At 41.5% G+C, this 27029-nt stretch overlaps 1 protein-coding gene across 1 annotated transcript; it reads right to left on the minus strand.

Moving 5' to 3' along the window:
• Positions 1-3885: 3885 nt before the first annotated feature.
• LOC106663081 (proteoglycan 4-like) lies at positions 3886-26859 on the minus strand. The gene is made up of 10 exons (XM_014387643.2): positions 26758-26859; positions 12211-12316; positions 12117-12143; positions 11343-12048; positions 11150-11277; positions 6472-6576; positions 6284-6403; positions 5865-6214; positions 5477-5809; positions 3886-4211 (listed from the first exon to the last, which is right to left on the minus strand). Exons 2-10 carry the CDS (start codon positions 12311-12313, stop codon positions 3912-3914), a joined length of 2172 nt encoding a protein of 723 aa, XP_014243129.1. The 5' UTR covers positions 12314-12316; positions 26758-26859; the 3' UTR covers positions 3886-3911.
• Between the last annotated feature and the right edge of the window lie 170 nt (positions 26860-27029).

Consider the following 27029-nt stretch of genomic DNA (forward strand, 5'->3'; position numbering starts at 1 on the left):
AACAAAACAATTCTTTTTATTTTATTTTTTAAAATATAATTTTTAACTATTTTTGACTTTTTTATTAAATATTATTACAATTTTTATTTACATTTTGTATATTTAGTTAAAGGAAAAAAAATATTTTTTAATTTTTAACATTTTGTTTTTGTTTTTAATGTGTCTGTGATTCTTTTTAATGATATTTATATATTATATAAATGAATTTTATTAGCATTAGGCTCTTGGTAAAGAATTATAATTTTGTATAGTCTATTATTATTATTTCTTCTAAGAATGGTTTGTTATTATTCTTACTATCTCCCATTAATCTTTAAAAAAAAAACAAAAAAAAAAACCATACAATTTTGTCAGATGTTTGTGTTCTTTCATACGCCCTCTGAACACTGTTAGTTTTACGATTTAAAAAAAAAAAAAAAAAAAAAAAAGCATAAGGAGAGAAAAAAAGGCTCCATATTCGACAGGCTTTTCCCTGCGTACTTTGTTCAATGTTTGTAATTTTTCTGTCAATGCTAATTAAAAAATAAAAAAAAATATTTTTTTCTAAATTACTGGATAGAGGCTTTCTCTCTGTTCATTCATTGAAAATGTAAAAGAGCCCCGACCTCTGTCATCTTGTCCTTTCGTAAATAATAGGCCAATGTTTCCTCATTCTCATTTCCATAATTGTCTTCCTCCTCATCAGGTCTCTCAATCTTATCACACTGTTGGATCTAACACTTTCTATTCATCAGGTCTGACAATATATCATACCATAGGATGTGGTATTTTTCTATTCATTACCTCAGACAATCTGTCTTACCATTGGATCACACAATCATCAACTGACACTCTTACTATCAGTCAGGTCTGTTTTCTTAACTAACATTCTTTTCTACTGTCAGATCTGACAAGTTTAAGAAGACTAACATTCTTTCAAACCATCAGGTTTGACAACCTTTCTTTTCATCCAGTCTGATAATCTATAAAATAGTCGGATCTAACTACCTTTCACTGTTCCAGTTTCACAACGTGATCGGGACACGTTGGCAAACATGGTCTCTTTAGGTCTGACAATCTGTCAAAATTGTTGGATCCACCACTCTTTCCACCCATCAGGTCGGATAGATAGTCAAACCTGATGAATATAAAGACTGTCAGACTTGACGGATCTAAAAACTGTCAGTTCCAACAAGATTTTGACAGATGTTAGACTTTATGAAGTGAAAGACTGTCAGACCTGACGAATGAAAGTGTCAGACCTGATGAAGTGAAAGGACTGCCAGATCTGATGGTTTTATATACCATCCAGACCTGATGAAGTGAAAGGACTGCCAGATCTGATGGTTTTATAAACCATCAGACTTGACGGATGGAAAAACTATTGGATCCGACAGTTTTGACGTTATTTCATACCCGATGAAGTGAAAGACAGTTCCGAAGGTTTGACAGATTTCAGACCTGATGAAGTGAGACTGTCGGAACCACCGGTTTGTCAGACCTGATGAGTCTTCACATACCAGGCTGACAGTCGGTAATAACTGTATGGTTTGATGCCAAATAAACCAAAAAAAACCTGTATGGTTATATCCGACTGTTTTTCCATCCGTTAGATCTGACAGTCCTATTTATCGTGTCTGACACTATCATACCATCTGACCCACAGCCACCAATCAACAGCCATCCCATCCGCCAGGTCTGACTATCTTTCAAACCATCAGGTTGAATTTTTATTTATTGATTTATTTGTTAAAGCAGTATCTAAAGAACGGATATGCATCACTCATGCTGGCCTCAGGTAAGACATTTATTTATTGCAGTTTAATAATCATTATGGATAAATTTAAACAAATTTCATTTTTTCACTGCTACGAGGGAAAACACCACACCAAACAATACATAGTAAATAATATATTTATTTTTTGTTTTATTTAAATTATTTAAAAGGCGGTGTGCTCTGTAGGATTTTCAGCACCGTTGCGCTGTTTTTAAAAGAGGGGGTGGTACAGTTGTGTAAGGTTGGTTGCAGGGGTGGTGTGGGATGAACAGAGAGACCGCGCGGACCCCCGGCCTATTCGGTAATCGGTGATAGTTCTGCCTGTCGTAAGTTCCAGTTTCACGTGATCGGGACGCGTTGGCAACATGGTCTCTGTCTTGAGTTAGACAAGCATCGCAAGCAGTAGAAAGTCTGCTTTCGATCCCGCCCCCTGCATTCCTTGCAGGTGGGGCAGTCGTCCTGGAGGCCGTTCCTCCTCATGCAGACCCAATTCCTTCCCAGCTTGCCCATCAGGTAGTTGTAATCTGACGTGTCCTCGGCCGTGGCGGACTGGCCGTAGCGAAAACAGTTCTTCAACCTGAGATACTCCTCCCAGCTCATGTCTTCCGGGTGGCGGCCTAGGGACCTGTCGCAGCTCGTCGACCTCGGTAGACGGTAGGCCGAACGCCAGGACGAGAACCGCCTCCTCATCGCGTCCCCGGCTTCGTATGGAGACTGGAACATAGTGTCTTTTTGTATTTGTACGTGTCTAGTCTATTTGTACTAAGGGATCATATGTTTCTCCTTTCGACACCACATGGGGTGTTATGGGAAGAAAGGATACCGCCTGCTGGACTCAAGGGGATCCCGGTCGTTTTCCCACACCCCACGCCATCCTGTAGCAAGAGATGCCCCTCGAGTCTCAGAAATCCCATAAATCCAATCCATAAAAAAACCATATGATCTAACAACACTAATACAAACAGCAAATAAAAAAACGAAACCACACAAGACACGACAATACAGAGACAGGCGATGTTCCGCTTCTCGAAGGGCAAGGAAGAGAAGCCGAAGAAGAGGAAACCGTGGAAATCCGTCCTCCCCGTACAGACGGCGTCTTCAGAAAATATAGGCACCTACCCCCCGGGCCGCAGGCACCCGAAGAACGTGCGGTTCCCGTCGTGGAGGGAGTACTCGGGCGGCAGGAGGTCCTACTGCGCCTGCGACCGTTCTCCTACCAGGTTCGCGGAAGAGTCGGCCACGTACAATTTCCTCTACGGTAAACTGGGCCGGAACTGGCCCTGTGTGAAGAGGAACGGTCTCCAAGACGAGTGCTCCGTCTGCATCGAGGAGAGCATCGCAAGACAAAAAGAACAACATTCAAATATATGCAGAATACGATGACACATTATCTTTGTGCTTTTTTTAAGAGATTATATCAGAGCCGCTTTTTATCAGGGTAATCACATCAAAAGACGTTATTTCAGATTAGGGCAACCGACCTTTTTTAATAGATCTAGATCAAAAGCCGTTTTTTCGGGGTCTCGGAACTGCAGCCGCTCTTTTCAGGGTGTCAGATCAAAAGCCGCTTTTTCAGGTTCTCTGAACTGCAGTCGCTACTTTTAGGGTCTGGGTTCAAAATCTGCTCTTTTGAGGTTATCTGAACTGCTGCCGCTCTTTTCAGGGTCTCAGATCAAAAACATTTTTTTACAATTCCCGATCAAAAGCCGCTCTTTTCTTTCCTGTTATTTATTTTTATTTTAAGATATCTGGTTGAAAAGCTGTTCTTTTCGTGGTTTCGGATCAGGAGCCGCTTTGTTCAGTAACCGTTCAAAAGCCGCCCTATTCTGGATCTGGATAGAAAACGCTCTTTTCGGAAGTACTGATCAAAAGTAGCTCTTTTTTTAAAGGATCTGGGCCACAGCTGCTCTTTTCGGGGCAGATATTCTGATGGGTTTTGGGCTGTTAAAAAAATTAAAACTTTAAAATTGGAAAGTATGTATAATTTAAAAAGATAAAGATTTTTCTTTATATTTACACTTGGCACACGACTGTCATGTCATTTATTAAATATATATAAAAACATTCTCTTTATTGATAATTATGCTGGAAAAAATAAAGTTTGCTAAAAACAAAAACAAAAAGGAAAATAAATTATTTTTGATTATATTTTTATTTATCGTCGCTGTTGCTGGGGCTGTGAGTGTGGGAGTGTGAGCCTCCTGATGGCGGGGCGGCGTCTGAGGAGGTGCGACTGTGCTGGCCTGCTCTGTTCCGTCGCCGGCGGTTGCTGAGCTTCCTCAGGCTGGACGTCTTCCTGCTGCTCGCTGACGGGCGGCGGGCTCGGCTCCGCCGGCGTCGTGTGGTGGGGCCTCGGGCTGACACGGAGCCTCGGCCGGTTCCGGAGCCGGGCCAGGGCATCCTGGGGCGCCGGGGGTGCGGCCGGGGCCGGGGTCGTCTCCGCCGGCGATTCCTCCTGCAAAAGACAAGTCAACTCAATTACACGACTCATACTCCTAGATCCTCCACTTGCTCATACAAATAATAAAATCAGACACGTATTCGTTCCTGGAAAGATCCTTTCCACCCTCCAGAATACAAAGGGGAAGAAAAAGAAAGAATTGGGAAGTAGAGTACTAGGATCTTTTCTAGGAACGGTTCAATAGACGCTCTTTTCAGCAATTTTTTTAGGGGTGCGGATCAAAAGCTGCTCTTTTTGTAATGGTCGCATCGAGAGGCATCTTTTCAGAGATCTGATCGGAACATCACTTTTCAGTGGTCGGATCAAAGCTGCCCTTTTCAGTAATTGAATCGAAACCGCCCTTGTAAGGGATCCGGAACAAAAGTCGCCCCCCTTTTTTTTTTTTATCCGAATAAAAATCCAGACTTGTCAGGAATCTGATCAAAGCAACTCTTTTTGTGGATCGGATAAAAATGGCTCTTCTCGGGGATTCAGAATCAAACCCGATCTTTTTGTGGATCGCATCTAGATTGGCTCTTTTGAGCAATATGGCCAAAAGCCGACCCCCTTTTTTTAGGGATGTGGATCGAACTGATCGTAACGACTCTTCTTGGGGGCGTGGATCGAAAAACGGTCTTTTCGAAAATCGGATCAAAAGGTTTTTTTCATGGTTTCCGATTGACAGTCGCTCAATTTAGGGATCTGGATCAAAAACAGTTCTTTTCATAGTTTCGGATCAGCAGCCGCTCTTTTCATGTTTCCGGATCAAAAGTCGCTTTTTTCAGGGTCTCGGATCAAAAACCGCCTTTTCGGGCGGGCCGGATCAGCAGCCACTCGTTTTCAGTAACCGTTCAAAACCCGCTCTTTTCAGGGTTTCCGATTGATTGTCTCTCTTTAAAGGGATCTAAACCAAAAACGGTTCTTTTCATGGTTTCAGATCAGCAGCCGCTCTCTTTCGAAACCGTTCAAAAGCCTCTTTTTTTCAGGTCGTCGGGTCAAAAGCCGCTCTTTTCAGGGTCTCGGATCAAAAGCTTCTCCTTTTACAGGGAGCCTGACCAAGATCAGGTGTGCCGTGAGCTCCCTAAGCCAGCTGGGATCAGGCGCAGCTTTCGATGAGATCGGGAGCTATCATTCCTCAAAAGATTCCTCGTATCATTCAGTAAAATGAGCTGACTTTTGATCAGATCATGAAAGTATCTCTAAAGCAGAATTTTAAGAACCTATATTTCAAAAATTCAAGTTGAAACCAGGGAACTAGGGTTTCACGTCGATCTTGTTACCTGGTGCGTAGGTTGGGTCGGCGCCGGGGCTTCTTCCTGAGGCGCTGGCGTTGGCGATGTGACCGGAAGCTTTCCTCTCAGGTTGATCCTCGGGCCGGGTCTCAACGGCCTGGCACCGCTGATGTTGAGCCTAGGCCGCGTCGGACGTGGCGAAGTGGCCGCTTGAGTCGTTGATTCCGCCTTTTCCTCATCCTGATGTTGCACCGGCTGTCTACCTCTCGGCCTGTTGTACCTGTTCGAACCGAAACTGCTCCTCGGCCTGTGCGTCGTGCTCTCTTCCTGGGGTTGTTGGGTCGTCGAACTCCTCTGGGAACCCCTTCTCGCGTAGCTCGACTGAAAAAATCGGTGTTTTAGTCGGTAAAGAAAAAAAATATTAAAAAAATCTTACAGCTCCGTGGTTTCTTGTGTTGCTGGGTTGGAACTTAGAACGTTTGGGCTCTTCGCTGTCTTTCTGAGGCTCCTGAGGCGCTTGGGTCGTCGAGCCGTAGCCGTGACGAGGGCGGGTCCTGGCGCTGCCGACACCGCGGAAACGCCCTCTCCCAGGAAGCGGCGCCGGTGTCGTCGTCGTCGTCGTTGTCGTTGTTGTCGTCGTCGTCGTTGTAGGTGTCGTCGTCGGCTCAGGTGTCGTCGTAGTTGGCATCATGGTCGTCGTTTCCTCCACCTCCTCCGAGACGTAGTTTTCCTCCTGGGTCTGCTGTAATATCGCGTACAGATCCAGAGCCGCTTTATCCGGCATATCTAAAAAAATATGTAAAAAAAATTAATAAAATAAAAACCACTCAACATGACAAAAAGCAAAAAACTCACTGTCTCCTGTCTCCTGGGTGTATTTGGGCGTAGTCTGAGGCGAGAAGGTCGTCGGTTGGAGCGTGTCAGTTACATACTCTTCCAAGTCAGATTCCCTCGTGTCCTGAACGACTTCGGACCCTTTTGATTTAATAAAAATAAAAAAACAAAATAAAAAGTCCATTTTAATTTTTTAAGACCTCTCTCACCTCTCGTATAATATTTTCCCGGGTCGGTTTCCGGCGCCACGTCGCTCGAATGAGTCCTGAAGCTGCTGCTGTCGACCAAACTGGGTCTTCTGACGTTTCCACCTCCTGGACCAAAAGAAAAAAATTCCAATTTTCCATCTTGCTAAGTAAAACAGACATTTTTTCTCTTTCCTCTTAAATAATCAATTTTGATATTAATTTCAAAGCATTCCGATCAAGAAAGGGCCGGCGGGGGAAAAAACCCTGTTCTGAAAGTTGTACGGGACGAAAGTGAAAACGATGAAAGTGCCCAACGCTGCTTTGGCTGTTTGTGTTTTTTTTCCCACGACGCGTGGCTAAACATATCAAAACATTTTAAAATTTGAAATATCCCGAAGGCGAAATTTTTTTGAAAATTGTGTATTGAAGAGCAGCCAGGTTGAGAAATGTCGTGAGGGTATGCCAAGGACGTCGAAAGGCCGGGCCCGGGTATTTTATTAAAATCGAAAACTGGTTTTTCTGCACAGTGGCTGGCGCGGTGTTGTCGTTTTTTTCTCCACTCAGGGAACAGGATCGAAATAGGCACATTTTTTTAGGGATCGGATCAGAAACCTACCTTTAAAGGGACAGGACCTGGTATTTTATTTTAAAGGAATTGGTCCGAAATTCGGTGTTTGTAGGGGAACAAAAACTGCCCTTTTGAGGGATCATAGACGTTCATTTAAAGGATTAGGTCCAAAGCCGCTCATTTCTGGAAATGGTTGATCGTACCAGTTTTTTTTTTTTTGCGGGGGTGGAGGGGGTCTGAATTGACGTGGCTCTTTTCATGGTAAATAACAAGAGCCACTCTTTTCAGGGTTCGAATCCGAGCTTTTTTTAAAAAATTTTTTCTAGAGCCGCTCATTTTTTTGGGGGATAGGTTCCAAGGCTACTCTTTTGAAGGATCGGAAGGAGCCATGTCATGAATAGGTGTTCAAAAACCTCTTTTTAGGAATCACATCAAGAGCTTTTTTTATTTTTTAAATTTAATATATAATGGAATTGACCCGAAAAAAGGATTGAAAGACGCTATTTTTTAGTGATCAGATCAAAGGCTACTCTCTTGAGGGTTTGGATCAACCGATCTTTTCAGGAATCCTAGTCAATAGGCGCTTTTTTATTAGATCAATAGATGCTCTTTACAGGGATCGGATCGAGAGCCGCTCTATTCAAGGATCAGGTCGAATCCGCACTTTTTTCTTTGAGCCGTTCATTTTTTGGGGGATAGGACGAAAAGATGCTTTTTTGAAGGATCGGTTCGGACAGGAATCCATGTCATGAATAAGTTCAAAAACCGTTCTTTTTTACGAGCCGTATCAAGAGTTGGCAATTTTTAAAAAATTTTTTTTAAAGGAATTGGACCGAATTTCGGTGTTCGTAGGGGTCGAAACGAAAGCTGCCTCTTTTGAAAGTTTGGATCAAGTGCCGCTCTTTTCAGGAACCCCGGTCAATAGACGTTCATTTAAAGGATTCGGTCAAAAGCCGCTCATTTCTGGAAATGATTGATCAAACCGCTGTTTTTTTTTGAGGGGGGGACGTTTCATGAGTCGTAATAAGAGACGCTCTTTTCAGGGATCGAGTCGAATCCACGCTTTTTTCTTAGAGCCGCTCATTTTTTGGCGGGATAGGTCCAAAAGCTGGTCTTTTGAAGGATCGGATCAAAAGCCGTTATTTCATGAATGTGGGACCAAAAGCAGTTCTTTTGAAGGATAGGTTATAGAGCAGTAATTTTTAAATTTAATTTGTATTTTTGTAGGGATTGACTGTCGGTCTTTTTTGTGAGGTTTTATTTTTATTTTTATTTTATTTTTAAGGGATCAGATGAAAAACTCTTTTGATGGATCGGATCAAGAGCCATTGTTTGATGAAGCGGACCAAAAGGTGTTCTTTTGAGGGTTTGGTTCAAATGCCGCTCTTTTCAGGAATCCTGGTCGATAGACGGTCATTTAGGATTAGATCAATAAAAATTTTAATTAATTTTTTTAATGGAAAATATTCAAAGCCGTTCTTTTAGGGGATCGGATCAAGAGTGGCCCATTATTTAGAGATCGTATCAAAAACCGTTATTTTTTTAAAGGAATATAATCAAAAGCCCAGCTTTTCGGGGGACAGATCAAAAACCGCTGAATTTTATAGTGGTCGGATTAAAAAGCACTCATTCTTTTCATGAACCGCACCAAGAGCCGCTCTTTTAAGTGGTAGGATCGAAATCTCTCGTTCATGTATTTGAATGCTGCTCTTTGTCAGGGTAACAGATCAATTCCGCCCTTCTCAAAAGCAATTATTTTTTAGGAATGTAACCAAAACCGCTCTTTTCAGTGAACGGATCAAAAGTTCTTTTTTTTTAAGGGTCGTATCAAAAGTCTCTCATTTTGTAGGGATCAGATCGTGCTGCTCTTTTAAGAGATGAAGGTCAAAAGAAGTTTTTTTTTAGTGATCCGATTCAGAGCGGCTTTTTCACGTAAACTTTTTTAACGTTCCGCTCGTTCAAAACGTATGTTCCTTGCTGAAAAATTTTCACCCCGCTCCCTGCCGAATCGGTTGAAATCTTCATTCTTCATTCGTGTCATCGGCGAAATGCCAGGATCGTTAAATGTCGCGGCGCCGGCGGCGTGACGGGATTCGCAACGTCCACCTTTGCCCCGTCGTCACGGAACCGCGGCCTCTGGCCCAACACGGGGTCGAACATGTCAAAAATACTTTTTGAAGAGGGGAAAAAAAACAAGAAAAAAACTGTAGGGGGGCTTCGCAAAGTCCCTCCTGCCTCGTGGGTCGGATTCGAAATCGAAAGTCCCCCCACGGGGAGAGCTCTCTCTTTTCGGCTCTCACTCTCGACAGACGCCCGGAGTCAAGGTCGTGACGAGGCCGCGCGGACCGGCTCCTCTTTTATTACTTTTGTTTTTTTATTTTAAAATTCTTCTTCAATTTCAATTTTATAGAGATCCTCGAATTCCTCAAAGACACTTTTCCTGGAAGAAAGTCAATGCGACTTGAGAGAGAGCGCTTTTGATCGACAAAAAAACGCCTGTTGATGCGCTCCGCTGATCGTCAGTTGATTCAATACCACAAAATGGCGCTTTTTGACCTATCCCTAAAAAACTGAGCGGCTCTTGATTCAATCACTATAAAGAGAGGCTTTGATGATCCATCATAAAAATGAATATACAAAAAAAAAAAAATGAGGGTCTTTTGATCAAATACATAAAAGAGGTGCCGATCTTTTCACTGAAAAGTGCGGCTCGTGATGCGATCCACGAAAAAAAGAGCAGCGCCGATCTAGATCCGTAAAATATGAGCTTGATCCGTTCCCCGAAAAGAGCAGATTTTGTTCTGGGCTCCTTGGAAAAGAGCGGCTTTTGATCCGATCCATGAAAAAGAGCGTCATTTGATCAGGACCCCCTCCCAAAAAAAAAGAAAGAAAAGAAAAGAAGAGCGTCTCTTGATCTGATCCCCAAAAAATGAGCGGCTTTTGATCCGCTCCCTCCCCCCAAAAAAAACAACTTTGCTCCGGGCTTCTTGAAAAAGAGCGGCCTCTGATCCGATAAAAAACAGCGTTTTTGATCCCATCTCTAAAATAAAAAGAGCTACTCTTGATACAATCCCCGGAAATAGAGCTGTTTTTATCCGATCATGAAAAAGCGTTTTTTTGTTCTGATTCCACCAAAAAAATAACTTTTTTGAACACGAACCAAGAAAAGAACTTCTATTGGTTTATTTAATCCCTAAAAAATGAGCGGCTCATGATCCGAATCTTTGAAAAAAGAGCGATTTAAATAGTTTACTCTGTTATATAAAAAAAAATGAACGGCTTTTGATCCTCTCTACGAAAAGAGAGATTTTGCTCAGGGCTCCTTGAAAAAAAGCGGTTGTTGATCAGATCCTCGAAATAATCAGCTTTTGATCGCGATCCCCAAAAAAAGCAGATTTTGCTCCGGGCTCCTTGAAAAAAGAGCGGCCGATCCGATAAAAAAAAGAGCGTTTTGGATCCGATCTCTAAAATAAAAAGAGCCTCTCTTGATACAATCCCCGGAAATAGAGCTGTTTTTATCCGTTCATGAAAAAGCGTTTTTTGTTCTGATTCCCCCCAAAAATAACTGCTTTTGAACACGAACCAAGAAAAAAACTACTGTTGGTTTATTTAATCCCTAAAAAATGAGCGGCTCATTATCCGAATCCTTGAAAAATGAGCGATTTGAATAGTTTAATCTGTTATACAAAAAAATGAACGGCTTTTGATCCGCTCCACGAAAAGATAGATTTTGCTCAGGGCTCCTTGAAAAAAGCGGCTCTTGATCAGATCCTCGAAACCTCGAAATAAGCAGCTTTTGATCGGGATCCCCGAAAAAGAGCGGCTCTTGATCTGATTCCTAACAAAATAAACGACTTTTGATTCGCTCCTCGAAATGAGCGTCTTTTGGACAGGAGCCTTGATAAGAGCGGGTACGAACCGATCCACGAAAAGAACACCTTTTCAACGAATCCCTGAATTGGAGAATTCGATCCACTCGAAGTAAGGGATCCAAGTATACGACGTTCGTTTTTTTTAAAACAAAAGTCAACCGTGGTTCCGCTTAGCTGCCAACCGATTAACAATAAGGACGATGAACGTTGGAGGAAAAGGACGATTTTAAGATAGCGATTATCGTGGGATTCGACTCACCTGTCCTCGACCTGACCGGTGGGTCCGTGATGGGCTGCTGTGTCGTCTGAGCCTGGCCCCTCCCTCTCGACGGGAACCGCGTATTGGACCTCTCTTCGTCCGCCTGTTCCATCTGCCTCCCTCTTGTCCTGTAAAACAGACGAAAACCATTATAAAAAAAGAAAAATTAGATCCTTGTCTGGGTTTGACACACCTTTGACCTCCCCTGGGCAGCACCTCGTTGACGGCGGGCTCGGCCGTGGTGGCTACGGGCTCTTTACCCTTGGACCTTTCGATCGTCGTGTACCTGGTTCTGGACCTGTCGTCGGATTTCCTCCTTGGCTCTTCATCTTCGGGTTCTTGCCTGCTCCTGAACCTTTCATCCGATTTCCTCCTGGGTCCTTCCTCCTCGGGTTCTTGCCTGCTCCTGAACCTGTCCTCGGACCTCCTCCTCGGCTCGTCGTCTTGCTCCTTCCTCCTGGTGGCCCGTTCGACTTCCGAGTAGCGAGGACGTTGGGTCGTGGCGGGCGTGTCGTCCTCGTCTTCGTCGTAATAGTAATAGACGTACTCGTACTCGTAGTCCTGGCCGTTGGGTCCTTTCTTCACGTTCACCCTCGACGCCTGGGACGTGCCGGCAGGGACGAGCTTCTTATTGTTCAGGGGATGGAAGTCGTCGTCGAAATCGAGCCCGCCTTTGTCGTCGGGCTTGGCTTTACTGATGATGTCGTAGTGGAAGTGCTTGAGTGAAGGGACGCCGTTGCCCGATTGCTTCTTCAGCACGCCTGACGAGCCTTCGTCCTTCACGGTAGCCTTGAAAGAAGATGAGTCCTTTTTCAATGTGCCTACCTCGGCTTTTTTCACCGGATATTTCCCCTGGACACCCGTCAGCCCTTCGTCTTTCACCTGCACAGACGATTCGCCTAAAAACAAAACCAAAACCTATAAAAAAGAAAAAACAGAACATAAAATCGAGACGTCCGATACTCACTCAGATTCCCATCATCCCTATGATGCCCTGTAAAAAAATCAATCATGATCGATGACAAAATTAACAAAACTGACAAAAATTCTTCCAGACTTACCGGTTTGAAGTCTGACGTACTGATTGCCCGGACCCGGCGATGTTATCACGTCGACCTCCGCCCTGGTCAGGGCCAAGAGTGCGAAAGCGAGGACCAGCAACATGATCTGCGAATAAAACAAAAGACAAAAGATCAACGCCTCGGCCTTTTCTTTTTCTTTTCTTTTAATTGCATTGGGAGTTTTGTTCTTTCAGCCTTAACTGGCCGTGTCCGTGACCAATCCTCCATTGTCGACCTATTCTTAACAGGGTCATCGGCACGCAAAAAGGAAAGAGTCGCGCCTTGCGCTGCGCCGCGGGCCGTTCGGCACTTTTTCACGTGTGACGTCGAGAATCAATAAGAGTGAACGAAAATGAGCTGACTCGTTCTCCAAAATGACCAAACCGGTTCATGAGAGTGAACGCAAATGATCAAATTCATTCTCAAGAGTGATCAACTCCGTTTGAAGTGAAGAGTGAACTGGTCTGTTCACGAGAGTGAACGAAACTTATCTGATTCGTTCTTAAGAGTGAACTCATTCGTCTTAAGAGTGATCAAACCCGTTCGTGAGTGTGAACGAAAGTGTCCTGATCCGTTATTGTGAATGAAATGATTCGTTCATAACGATGAACGAAAGTGCCTGATCTGCTCATGAGAGTGAACGAGATGGACTTGATCCGTTCATTAGGGTGGAGAACCAAAGTGACCTTATCCGTTCATGAGAGTGAACGAGACTGAAATGATTCGTTCATAAGAGTGATCAAATCGGTTCAGGAGAGTGAACTGGTCCTTTCATAAGAACGAAGGAAAGTGGACTGATCCGTTCATGAGAGTGAACGAAATTGATCTGACTCATCATTAAGAGTGAACGAGAGTGGACTGATTCGTCTTAAAAGTGATCAAACCCGTTCTGAGTGATCGAAAGTGGCCTGATCCGTTCTTAAAATTCACCTGATCCGTTCATAAGGGTGAACGAAAGTGACTCGATCCGTTCTTAAGAGTGTCAAATCTATTCATAAGAGTGAACGAAATTGACCTGATTCGTGTTTACGTGTGAACGAGAGTGAACTGATTACTTTGTAAAAGTGATCCAACCCGTTCATGAGTAAACGAAAGTGGCCTGATCCGTTCTTAAAATTCACCTGATCCGTTCATGAGAGTGAACGAGAGTGAAATGATTCGTTCATAAGAGTTATAAAATCTGTTCACAAGATTTAACCAAATTAATCTGATTCCCTTTTTAAGAGTGATCAAAGCCGTTCATGAGAGTGAACTGATCCACTCTTAAGAGCGATCTAATCTGTTCGAAAAGTGAACTGATCCGTGTATGAGTGAAAACAGACAATTATGTTATGCGTATTCGTTTTGGGGGGAAGGGTATCGTGAAAAAAGGCCAGAGGCGACGGCGGGAATTGAACCCACGACCGGTACTACGAGCCGAGAGTCTCTCACCCTAACCACTCGGCTACCGCGGCCCCCAACCTTTTTTTTCTTAACCCTTATCATTTAATGGGAATGAAGGCAAGTGAATTGGTCGTTTTTTTTAATGCGACCGAGAGTGAACTTTTCGGTTCATTTGAGCGAATGAGATCGAACCGACCCCTTCTTAAGAGCTATTATATTAAGACTGAACCAAAATGCTCAATTGTGCATATCTGGTAGGCTGACATATTTCAAGGGACTGTCAGACGATCCAGGCACAATGTGATTTTTCAGTGCTGAGGGTGAAAAACTCGAGCTCCTTTGGGGAAACCTGTCATACTGATACTAGGACTATAGGACCTAGGAGCTTATACCCTGATAGACGGTTCCTCTGATCTCTTACACCGGGAAACGAGAAACGCTTCCTGTTCGAAGTGATTTTCCATGGATCAGGATTTAAAGGACAGGAGCTCGTTTCTTTGCCAGATCCTTATTCCATCTTGACTCATTTCCCAATTTGTCAATTGTGCAACCTGGCCCGTTTGTGCCTTTCTCCCGCGGTCTCTGGGTTGTAATTTTTTCGTCCCCCCGGTGCCCCAGGCGACGAGGAACACGAGGCCAAGGTGACCCGGGGACGACCAAGGACGAACGGTGGAACCGTTATCCCTCGGCGCGTTCCGGGTGGCGCGAGGAAAAGTACAAAACAAACGAGAGATTTCGCGAGGGCTGACGAACACCGGGTGATGCAAGGGCCTAATTTCCGTGGAATTCGGACAAAAGACGCGTACTCAGTGAGCGTAATCTCATGTAACGAGAAATCAAACGGAGAATGACCCGGTTGTGTGGTGTTTTTTTTTCTTCTTTAACCTAAAAATCCTTGGCTTCTCCATCCTTGGAACGGGACAACTTTCGAAGCGAGGCCTTCTGGACCCTCTCGTTTACCAGATCGCAACTTTGGAAAGCGGGTATAAGGAAGGAAGACGGCCAGGAGCTCGGCGGATCGGTTGACACTTGTGAACGATTCACGGATCTGTCCACTCTTATGAACGAATCTGGTCATTCTCAGGAACGGAGCGCATCACCCTTACGGCCTAGTGGGTCCATCTCCAATCATAACCGCTCATAATATTAAGTAAAAGAGGGAATAGAAAAACAGGTTATATAATAGAAATAAAAAATTAAACGCCTTAATTAACTCATATCTGAAGTTCCATGCATGCCTAGCGTGACGAATTAAGGGCCGCGAATTTGATCCACTCAAAACCCATAACAGGTCAACCCTGGGAGAGTGAAACATCCGAGATGCAACAACCGAATCTCACCCAGGGATGAGCACTCCGCCAAGAAGTGGGATACAGTTTCCCAATTCCCCTCTGATCCAAACAGCCGAGTTTAAGTGCAAAACCTCACTTCATAGCTTGAATAGCCATGACAACTCATTGAGACAAAGACCGTCAATATTATCTTCATGTAGGTCGAACAAAGCAGGAGAAATTTGTACCTTCTTGTAAAGTGTGAGATGGGTAGATGCTTGGACACGTGACCGGCACTCTTCGTGATGTTGTTTTTAATTTGATTAATAAGAATTGAAAAATAATTATGCCAATCACAGAGGTTGTCTAAGGATATGAGGAAGTGCAAGTTGTACTTTTCAAACAGTTAGTTCTTAAGAGTGATCAAATTTATTCATGAGAGTGAACTGATCCGTTCATAAGAGTGAACGAGAGTAACCAGGTTCGTTATTAACACTGATCAAATCTGTTCATGAGAGTGAACTCGTCCGTTCATACGAGTGAACGAGGGTAACCTGATTCGTTCTTAAGAGTGATCAAATCTGTTCATGAGAGTCAACTCGTCCGTTCATACGAGTGAACGAGGGTAACCTGATTCGTTCTTAAGTCTGATCAAATCTGTTCATGAGAGTGAGCTGATCCGTTCATACGAGTGAACGAGAGTAACCTGATTCGTTCTTAAGACTGATCAAATCTTTTCATGAGAGTGAGCTGATCTGTTCATACGAGTGAACTATAGAAATCTGATTCGTTCATAAGCGTGAATTCAGTCATGGGAGTAAATGAAAGCGTCCTGATTCGTTCTTAAGTGACCAAATCTGTTCATGAGAGCAACTGATCCGTTCTTAAGAGTGATCAAATCTGTTCGTGAGAGTGAACTGGTCCGTTCATAAGAGTGAACGAGAGTAACCAGGTTCGTTCTTAAGACTGATCAAATCGGTTCATAAGAGTGAACTATAGAAACCTGATTCGTTCTTAAGAGTGAAGTGCTCCGTCCTTCAGAGCAAACGAGAGTGAACTGACCCGTTCATAAGAGTGAACGAAAGTAACCAGGTTCGTTATTAAGAGTGATCAAATCCGTTCATGAAAGTGAAACGATCCGTTCATACGAGTGAACAAGAGTAACCTGATTCGTTCTTAAGAATCAAGTGATCCGTCCTTAAGAGCAGACGAGAGTGTACTGACGTGGACATAACAGTAATGTGATCCGTTCACAAGAGTGAATCTCGAGAACGAACGAGTGACACGATTCGTTCATAAAAAGGGCTGAAGAATGCGAGGTGACTCCTCCGCGTTGGGAGACGCGCTGCGCCCATATATTGTGCAACCTGGACGGAACAATCGTCGACTCGTGTCTATTTTCGTCATCCGTGGGAGTCGGGGTGAATCACCGTCGACACCCGGATCCCGGAGCCGTCTTTTCCACAACCCCCCTCCCCCAGGTGCAAAAGATCACATGGGGGAAAAGCCCGCTGTTGTGACATTCGCGACCCGGTTGCCACACAGACTCGAGAAAGCTCTCCTGAGCAGAACGGGAGTCGGGATTTGCATCCGCGTTGCCTCACCTGGCGCCCTTCACCCGTCCCGAGGATGACGAATCGAAGCACGAATTATAATCGGACTGAGTGAAATGTTTCCTTCTTTTTCCCCCTTTCTACAACTGTCAGATTGGAGATGATTCCGGCACAAAGTTATCCCGATGCTGAGGGTTCACCTCCTGCCCTTCTCTCCACGTCTCGAGACATTCCTAAATTATCCTACATCGAGAAAGAAACTGACTCCTTTGTTCAAAGTGAATTGAAAACGGAAAAACGCGAGCTCCTTTTTAAGATCCGGTTGTCCATAAACGGATCAGTTCACTCTTAAGAAAGAATCAGATTATTTCGTTTACTCATGAACAGATTTGATCACTCTTGAAAACGAATCAAGTCACATTCGTTCACCACCCTCATAAACGGAACAATTCACCCTCGTTCACTGTTAAGAACGAATCAGGTCACTTTGGTTCACTCTGAAGAACGGATCAGTCAACTATAAACGGATTTGATCACTGTTAAGAACGAATCAGGACGCTTTCGTCCGATCTCATAAACGGACCAGTTCACTCTCATGAACAGCTTTGATCGCTGTTAATAACGAATCAGGTCACTTTCGTTCGCTCTCATGAACGGATCAGTTCACTCTCATGAACAGATTTGATCACTGTTAAGAAGACACTTTCGTTCACTCTCATGAACAGATTTGATCACTGTTAAGAACGAATCAGGACACTTTCGTTCACTCTCCTGAACGGATCAGTTCACTCTCATGAACAGATTTGATCACTGTTAAGAACGAATCAGGACACTTTCGTTGACTCTCATGAACAGATCTGATCACTTTTAAGAACGAACCAGGTCAATTTTCATACTCACGAACGGATTTCACCACATTTAAGAACGAATCAGGTTACTATCGTTCACTCTCCTGAACGGATCTGATCACTTTTAAGAACAAACCAGATCACTTTTCATACCAACGGATTTGATCACCCATACGAACGAATCAGTTCACTTTCGTTCGCTCTCATGAACTGATCAGTGTTCACTGTTATGAACGAATCAGGTCACTGTTATGAACAGGTTAGTTCACCGCGTTTATTGTTAAGGACGGATTAGTTAACTCTTATGAGGGAATCAATTCTCTCTTACGAACGATCAGGTTACTCTCGTTCACTATTATGAACGGGTTCATCTGACTGTTTTAAGCGGATCTCGTGCTACGAGTTAATGTAGGAACTGAGCTCCTGGCACATTCTGAAATCCTGATACGAAGCCAAAAATATCAACGGTCAAAAACCTACCGTTTTTTTAAACAAACTTCTTGATTTCAATTCCTGTTATGAGAACGTAGAACGAAGCTCCTAGCCTCTCAAATCCTGAAATCAAGACACTCAAAAATTCATTTACAGTCTACAAAACCCTTTGAATTTTTGAATAACCTCCTGGATAGAAGATAAAGAAGGTATGTAGCTCCTACTACTCACATAATCCTGATATCAGGGAAAAAATTAATTTGTTAACCCGCTCTTTGTCTGGTTTCGGCCTGATGTGACGGATTTATATTTTTTTTAAACGAAGTTCCTGTCAACGTTTAGCTACTGGTATGAGGAAAGACCGCTATTGCAGGTGTCGACCGGCACCGCCCTCGCCAGGTGAAAGGTGTTAAGGTGAAAATATCTCAAACGCTTTCGTAATGGGCCACCTCTCCTTGGTGTCTTTTCCAGGAAGGGTGACGATGAAGCTAGAGCTAGAGAGGGAGAAATTAAATTAAACGGTACATTTGCCTTTTCGAAGGTTGGAAGGAAATGGGGCAAGGACGCGAGCCCGCTGGAATCGCACTAAAGCCAATTATAAGTAATAAAAGATAAAGAAATACTTTCACGCTTGACCCCGCCCTTGTAGGCAGGAGAGAAAACATCATAAATCCGGACTATATGGGAGAAATCCGCCCGTTCTTCACACGTGATGTGAAAATCTTCTGTTATTTTGGCAACGAAACGAGGAAAACTAGGCCATTTTATTAATTTTTTTTGTGGTCGACCTCAGCGAGGCGATTCCAGGGCAATTATCGGCCGTAATCGCCAGCCCAAGGTCTCGGGGAAGCGGAATGCACTACACTTAAGGATTCGCCGTGACTCGCTTTTGAACTTTACAACCATGAAATTTTATTGGTTAATGTTCGGCGAGAGCTACTGTAAAATCACTCCTAATAGGAAAGCGGAAGATTTAGACTCTTGTTACAAGAACAGAAGACGTTATTTTGTATCAGGAAGAATTTTACAGGAGTTCCTGCTGGATTATCAAATCCTGATACGAAAGAGAACGATTTTGTCTCCTGTTACGAGAAGACAAGGCGTTCTTTTGAAACAGGAGGCAAAATAACACAGGAGCTTTCTTATGAATAGGTTGAGCTCCTGCTGGATTATCAAATACTGATACAAAAGCGAACGATTTTGTCTCCTGTTACAAGACGTTCTTTTGTATCAGGAGACAACATAAGACAGAGCTTTCTGGTGAATAGGCTGAGCTTCTGCTGGATTATCAAATCCTTATAAAGGCAAAAGATTTAGTCTCCTGTTTCAAGAAGGCAAGACGATTTTTGAAACAGCAGTCAAAATAAGGCTGGAGCTTTCTGAAGAATAGGCTGATCTCCTGCTAGATTCTCAAATCCTGATCCAAAGCGAACGATTTTGTCTCCTCTTACAAGAAGACAAGACGTTCTTTTATATCAGGATGAATTTGACAGGAGCTTGGTCCTTTGTTAAGTTGTGCGTATGTTGATCACAGGAGACCATATAAGACAGGAGTTTCCTGATAAATAGGACGAGCTCCTTTCTTGTTTTGTCTCCTGTTACAAAGTCACTATTAGGAACTTGCCATTAGCACAAAAGGCTGAGCTCCTGCTAGAGTCTCCATCCTGATACGAAGGCAGAAAGATCAAATGTTAACCAAGATTATTTACAAGCTCCTTGATTTGAGCTTCTGTTACGAGTTAATGTGGAAACTGTGCTCCTGTTAGATTCTCACATCCTGATACGAAAAACTACATTTATAACCAAAAACCTACGACACTGTACTTACTTTTTGTTTTTATCTCCTGATACAATTTAAATTTATCTAGCTCCTAATATATTCTGAAATCCTGATACAGACAAAAATAATTTATAGCTTATAAAACCTCAACCTTCTTATATCCTGATACAAAGGCAGAAAGAATCAATTTTGTTTTTATTAGCTCCTGTCTGATTTTGGCCTCCTGATACAAGATACAGTACTTAGCTCCTACTAGATTCTCAAATCCTGATATCACGACAAAAAATTGGTTATAGCTTGAAAAACGCAGAGCTTTTTACGAGCTTCTTGATTTTGAGCTCCTGTTACAGGTTAGTATGGATGCTGAGCTCCACGACCTATTTAAATCTTGCTACCATGGAAAACCATTGTACAAAATTGTAGTGTACAAAACTCAAAACATTTTGTACACGCTTTTTGATTTTACCTCCTGATACAATTTAAAGTTATCAAGCTCCTAATAGATTCTCAAATCCTGATATCGAAAAAAATCATTTATCGCTTACAAAACCCAGAAGTTTTTCTACAAGCTCCTTGATTTGGGCTCCTGTTACGTCAGTAGAAATTGTACTCCTGTTCGATTCTTAAATCCTGATACAAAGCCAGAAGGAATCTATTTTTTTATTAGCTCCTGTCTGATTTTGGCCTCCTGATACAAGATACAATACTTAGTTCCTCTTAGGTCTCACATCCTGATATCAAAACAACAAAATTTATCTCTAGTCTAAAAAACGCAGAGATTTTTTCGAGCTTGATTATGAGCTCCTGTTACAGGTTAATGTGGAAACTGATCTGGTAGATTCTCACATAAGAAGACAAAAAGATCAAAGGTTGTCCTACAAAGCCAAGATTTATTTTTAGAATCACCTTGATTTCACTTCTTGCCCTAAGTTAATTTGGATATTGAGCTCCTACGACCTATTTACATCCTGATATCAAGGAAAAAATTCATTTTCATTTATAGCCTACAAAACTGAGATATTTTCTACACGCTCTTTGATTTTACCTCCTGCTAAAGGTAAAATGCTGCTCCTAATAGATTCTGAAATCCTGATATCGAAAAATATCATTTATAGCTTACAAAATCCAGACTTTTTTTAACAAGCTTCTTGATTTCGGCTCCTGATACGTCAATGGAAACTGGACTCCTGGTGGATTCTTAAAACCTGATGCAAAGCCAGAAGAAATCTATTTTTTTATTAGCTCCTGTCTTATTTTGGCCTCCCGATACGACAGTACCTAGCTCCTACTAGATTCTCAAATCTTGATATCAAGACAAAATAATTTATTTATTGCCTAAAAAACGCATTGGCTCCTGTCTGATTTTCACCTCCTGATAGGTAAGAAATTGAGATATTCCTGGTGTAGAAGTTCATAACTCTTTTTCTTTTCTCCCTGGCAAGGGTAAAAAGAGAAATTATGAAATAGTCTTCGACCCGGTCTCCGTTGACCTTCCTGCACTCGGGCTTTCACGTTTTAAGACTAAGTCCGATGCGTGGAAGTGTCCAGGTGTGAAAAAAAGCGCACCGAGGGGTGAACGTTCTCCGTTCCATCTTTGGCCACATTCCAGGTGTTTCTTATTCAGCCGGTGTGACTTCCTTCCTCAGGTGATGCAACCGTGCCCCTAGAGCAAGTCGAAAACGTTCCAAAAACACCCGGACAAACGGAGGAGGTGGCTTGAAAACAAATTTCCACCCCAGGAGGTGACATAACAGGGGTTGTTTGAAATTCCCAACGCCCCGGGTCTGACGAAAATGAACCAGCCAAACGGGATTTTCCAGTCGAAAAACAAATAGTTTTAAAAATAAATCGGCTGGATAACGTGGTCGATCGAGAAGCTCAGGCTCATCCTGTCACCCTTTTAATACCCATCCCCCAAGATTTCAAATATTTTTTCCTTTAAAATAAATTCTCGTAACAAGAAACGTGCGATGCGGTTTCACTGAGGTGAAAGGACTCGGGATGACGGAGAAATTCAAATTTTGATATCGCGTCAATGCAAATGATTGCACATGGGAATGTTTTTGTTTCTTTCTCTCGCCTCTTCACACAACTTTTACTCGTGACGATATTTCCACTTTCAAGTGTTGTGCCAGCAAAAAAATAATTTTGTAATAAAATCGAGCTCCTGTCGGGTCCTTGCCTCCTGATAACCTACGAAACCTACTCTGAATGCCTTTACAAGAAGACGTACTTTTCTATCAGGAGACAATCTAAGACAAGAATTCTCTGATAGAATAGGCTGAGCTCCTGCTGGATTATCAAATCCTGATAAAAAGCCAAAAGATTTAATCTTCTGTTACAAAAAATCAAGACGTTCTTTTATATCAGGAGGAATTCAACGGGAGCTTTCTGATGAATAGGCTAAGCTCCTGTTGGATTATCGAATCCTGATAAAAAGCCAAAAGATTTAATCTTCTGTTACAAAAAATCAAGACGTTCTTTTATATCAGGAGGAATTCAACGGGAGCTTTCTGATGAATAGGCTAAGCTCCTGTTGGATTATCGAATCCTGATACAAAAAGAGGAAATCTACGATAACCTACAAAGTTCGAGATTTTTTTACGAGCTCCTTTATTTTAACTATCATGTGGTAAATGTGAACTTGGTAGATAGTCAATTATTGATAGGAAAGCAAAAAGGAAAACGAAATAGCCGTTTTTTTACTGTTTCAGCTCCTCTTGCGAGATAATGTAGAAACCTAACTCCTGGGTTATTCTGAAATCCTGATAGGAAGGCAAAAACCAAACGGAAGAACCTTATTTACAAATTCCTGTTACAAGGTAATGTTTAAGCCTTTAGTTCCAATTAGATTCTGAAATCCTGGCCCAAAGGTACAAAATCATTGATAACCTACAAAGTTCTAAAGCTCCTTTATTTTAGTTCCTGTTACGAGGTAATGATTAAACTCTGTTCTTGGTTCTTAAATCCTGGTAGGAAGCCAGAAAGAAAACGAAAGAGACTTTTTTTGACAAGGTCCTGATACAATGTAATGTTTAAACCTACAAAAGGTCAAATCTTTTTTTTAAGAGAATGAGTTCCGGCTACTGTTACGAGATAATGTAGAACTGAGCTCCTACGAGATTCTCAAATCTGATATATAGGCAAAAAATTAATTTATAGCCTATAAAACTCAGACTTTTTTACAAGCTCTTCCATTTTATCTCCTGATATAAGGTTAAAACCAGAGTTTATTACAAGCACCTTGAGTTCAGTTAAGAGATAATGTGTGAAATTAAGCTCTACTAGATTCTCAAATCCTGATATTTAAGCAAGAAATTAATTTATAGCCCGTAAAACTTAGACTTTTTTTTACAAGCTCTTCCATTTGGTCTCCTGATATAAAGAGGTACAAAACCTAAGGTCCTCCTAGGTTCCGAAATCTTGATATGAAGGCAGAAGGACGAAAGGTTTACTTTCTAAAACCAGACAAGCACCTTCAGTTAAGAGATAATGTGGAAACTAAGCTCCTAAGAGATTCTCAACTCCTGATATTAAGAAAACATTCATTTACAGCTTACAAAATATCGCAAGCTCCTCGATTTTACCTCCTGATACAACGTAAAGCTCCTTAGCTCCTATGAGATTCTCAAATCATGATGATAAAGGAAAAAAGGCAATTATAGCACACATAGTCCAGACTTTTTACTAGGCTGTTTTATTTTCGCTCCTGTTACAAGGTAATGTAAACGCAGCTAATATAAAAATCCTAATATAAAATGAAAAACCAAGCAGAAACTTTTTTACTATAAAAAAAGAAGTCCCACTAGATTCTCAAATCTAGATTTTAGGGAAAAACGTTCATTTATAGTCGACAAATCTCTGATTTTTTACAAGCACCTTGATTTCAGCTTGATTTTTTTTTTAGTCTAAGCTCGTGGAGATTATTTACTCCTGATCGTACGAAACTCAGAAATTTTTTTCAAGCTCCATTGGTTTCAGATTCTGTTACAAGATAACGTGTAAACCGAGTTCCTACTAACTTCTCAAATCCTGATATCATGGCAAAAAAAAATTATTTGTAGGCAAAAAAATGCAGAGATTTTACGAGCTTCTTGATTTTGACCTTCTGTTATAGATAAATGTGGACGCTGAGCTCCTACGACCTTTTTAAATACTGACTTCAAGGAAAAAAATCATTTGTAACCTACAAAACTTAGACATTTTCTACTTGCTTTTTGATTTTCCCTACTGATAGGATTTAAAGGTATCAAGCTCCTAATAGATTCTCAAATCCTGATATCGAAAACAATCATTTATCGCTTACAAAACCCAGAAGTTTTTCTACAAGCTCCTTGATTTAGACTCCTGTTACGTCAGTAGAAACTGTACTCCTGTTCGATTCTTAAATCCTGATACAAAGCCAGAAGGAATCTATTTTTTCATTAGCTCCTGTCTGATTTTGGCCTCCTGATATAAGATACAATACTTAGTTCCTCCTAGGTCTCACATCCTCATATCAAGACAACAAAATTTATCTCTAGTCTAAAAAACGTAGAGATTTTTTCGAGCTTCTTGATTTTGAGCTTCTGTAAGAGGCTATGTAGAAACTGGTAGATTCTCACATCCTGATACGAAGGCAAAAAGATCAAAGGTTGTCCTACAAAGTCAAGATTTGTTTTTAGACTCACGTTGATTTCACCTCTTGTCACAAATTAATTTGGATACTGAGCTTCTACGACCTATTCAAACCCTGATATCAAGGGAAAAAAATAATTTATAGCCTAAAACCTCAGACATTTTCTTGATATTGATTTTACCTCCGGCTAAAGGTATCAAGCTCCTAATAGATTCTGAAATTCTGTTATCGAAAAAATCCTGATCCAATCGTACCTAGCTCCTACTAGATTCTCAAATCCTGATATCAATTTGCTTTTTGATTTTCCCTACTGATAGGATTTAAAGGTATCAAGCTCCTAATAGATTCTCAAATCCTGATATCGAAAAAAATCATTTATCGCTTACAAAACCCAGAATTTTTTCTATAAGCTCCTTGATTTAGACTCCTGTTACGTCAGTGGAAACTGTACTCCTGTTGGATTTTTAAATCCTGATACAAAGCCAGAAGGAATCTAATTTTTTTTTACAAAACCCAGACCTTTTGTTTAACTCCTAGTGGACCTCCTAAATCCTGATACAAAGGCATCCTTGATTGCCTCATGATCATTTTGGTCTCCTGATACAAGGTACAGTACCTAGCTCCTTCTTGATTCTCAATTTCTAATATCATCACAAAATAATTATTTATAGCCTAAAAAATCCACAGATTTTTACGAGCTTCATTTCAAGTTAATGTGGATACTGAGCTCCTACGACCTTTTCAAATCCTGATATCAAGGGAAAACGTTCATTTATAGCTATTAAATATTTGTACCGTTGTTCTCCTGGTACAAATAAGCGTAAGAGGTAAGCAAGTTCTAGGTTACAAAATCCTGATACGAAAGCCAAAATTTCATTTATATTTTACCAAACACAAATTTTTTTTAACTCTCTCCTTATACAAAGACGTGTGGTGGTCCTACTAGATTCTCGAATCCTGATATGAAAATAAAGAATCAATGGCTAAAGTAAAATTCCAGTCTTAGTAACGAACACCTGGTTCTACTGAATGCCTACAAGGAAGCTCCTGATACAAAGAAATATAAGAAGTAAGCTCCTAGTAGATTCTCGAATCCTGATATTAAGGGAACAAATTCGTTTATCGCCTGCAAAACTCAGATTTTTTTTTATAAGCTTCCTTCATTTCAGCTCATGATTTAAAAGGATCTCGTAAGATAATGTATAAATAGAGCTCCTGCTAACTTTCAAATCCTGATAGCAAGGCAAAAATTTCTTTTATGGCTTAAAGGTGTATAATTAAGAGATAAATTCCTACCAGATCCTAGAATTCTGATATTAAGGGAAAAATTCATTTACAGCCTACAAAACTCAGAACAACTTTTTTTACAAGCTGTTCAATTTTCATCCTGATACAAAGAGGTACACAACCTAAGTTCCTCCTAGGTTCTGAAATCCTGATATGAATGCAAAAGGACTAGCGGCTAACTTACTAAAACTGAGCTCCTACTCGATTTCAAATCCTGATATCAATGAAAAAATTTCATTTATAGCCAGATTATTTTTACCAGCTCCTGATACAAAGAAAAATAAGCGCTAAGCTTCTGCTAGATCCTCGAATCGAATATGAAAGTCAAAGATCTATTTATCTTCTACCAAACCCAAATTTTTTAGTCTCTCCTGATACAAAAGACGTGTAGGACCTAAGCACCTAGTAGATTCTCCAATCCTGGCATTTAGTGGAAAATTCTCCCAGCTAACCCTTCAAACTGTCTTCGGCGCTTGTCATCGCGTCGACTTCTGGACATTCTCTTCCTGAGTGTGTCCGGTGTATTTTTCAAAAAATATTCAAACGATCCGAGTTGCGGAGGGGCTGAGATGAATATTTTTCGAAGGAGAAAGTCATGACTCGACGAAGGTCGGGTCGTTTGGCGGATTTTCGAAACCGAAAACGCTGCGACCTTTTTCCCCGTCCCGGGATCACGCCTCCCTTCGAGGATTCCGGACGTGCCCGGTCACGCCGTGGGAACTGTCATAGCGAGACGGCCCGGACCTGGGGCTTGAATGAAATGGAAATTTGGAAAAATTGCGGGAAAATGTGGGTTGTACAACTGGAGAAAACCTACGGAACAGTTAGGCAAATATAATAGGCAAACCGCAGCCCGAAAAAAGACGGTTTCTCGGTTTTCGAACAAATGCGGAAGTTTTTCAATTTTTTTTATTTTATCTCTTTCTATAGTACATTTTACGACACACCACGTTTCAAAATAATCAATTAAACTAATTAAAAATTATTATAGAATAAAGTTTAAGTTGAGGCAAGAACGCGACTGTTACGCAAGGGGTAGAGAAAGATGAGGACATAGGATTGGAATTTTGTTTTTCCCTGGAGAATTTTCTCCAGCCAGTTGACAAAAAAAATAAAAAAATAAATAAAAAATAAATAATAAAATAAAATAAAAATAAAAACCTCCAGGAATTAGAATCCATTTGGCTAGGTCTACTAAAAAATTACTTAAAAAAACTATGCTTACATAGGTAAACCTAGGTCAGTACTACTACGGTACCTAGTAAGGTCAAACATTACAGCAGATTATCTTTTTTTTTAATACTAGCGGGTTTTTGAACAGACAGGTAGAAAAAAATTTTTGTTAAAGGAGTAAAAATTTCTTAATTTGACTTACCTGTGTGCGGTCCTGTTGGAGACTGGGCGTGAAAGGTCCTCCGATTTAAGAGGAGAGGAACGCTGGCCCAGTGAAGAAAGGGGGAAAGAAGGTGCTCCAGAGAAGTGGGGACCAGAACGCACGGGTTCCCCACTCGAGAAGGTGCCACACTGTGGCATGATCAAATCTAATCCCTTTTACGATTTTTTTCAAAAAGTGTAGTAAAAACATACTTGATAGAAGCATCATGATATCAGAGAAAAAATTTCATTTATTTTCTACAAAAAACGATT

The sequence above is a fragment of the Cimex lectularius genome, unplaced genomic scaffold (genome assembly GCF_000648675.2).
Source record: "Cimex lectularius strain Harlan isolate CLEC.00 unplaced genomic scaffold, Clec_2.1 scaffold14, whole genome shotgun sequence".
In the NCBI taxonomy this organism is placed as follows: domain Eukaryota; kingdom Metazoa; phylum Arthropoda; class Insecta; order Hemiptera; family Cimicidae; genus Cimex; species Cimex lectularius.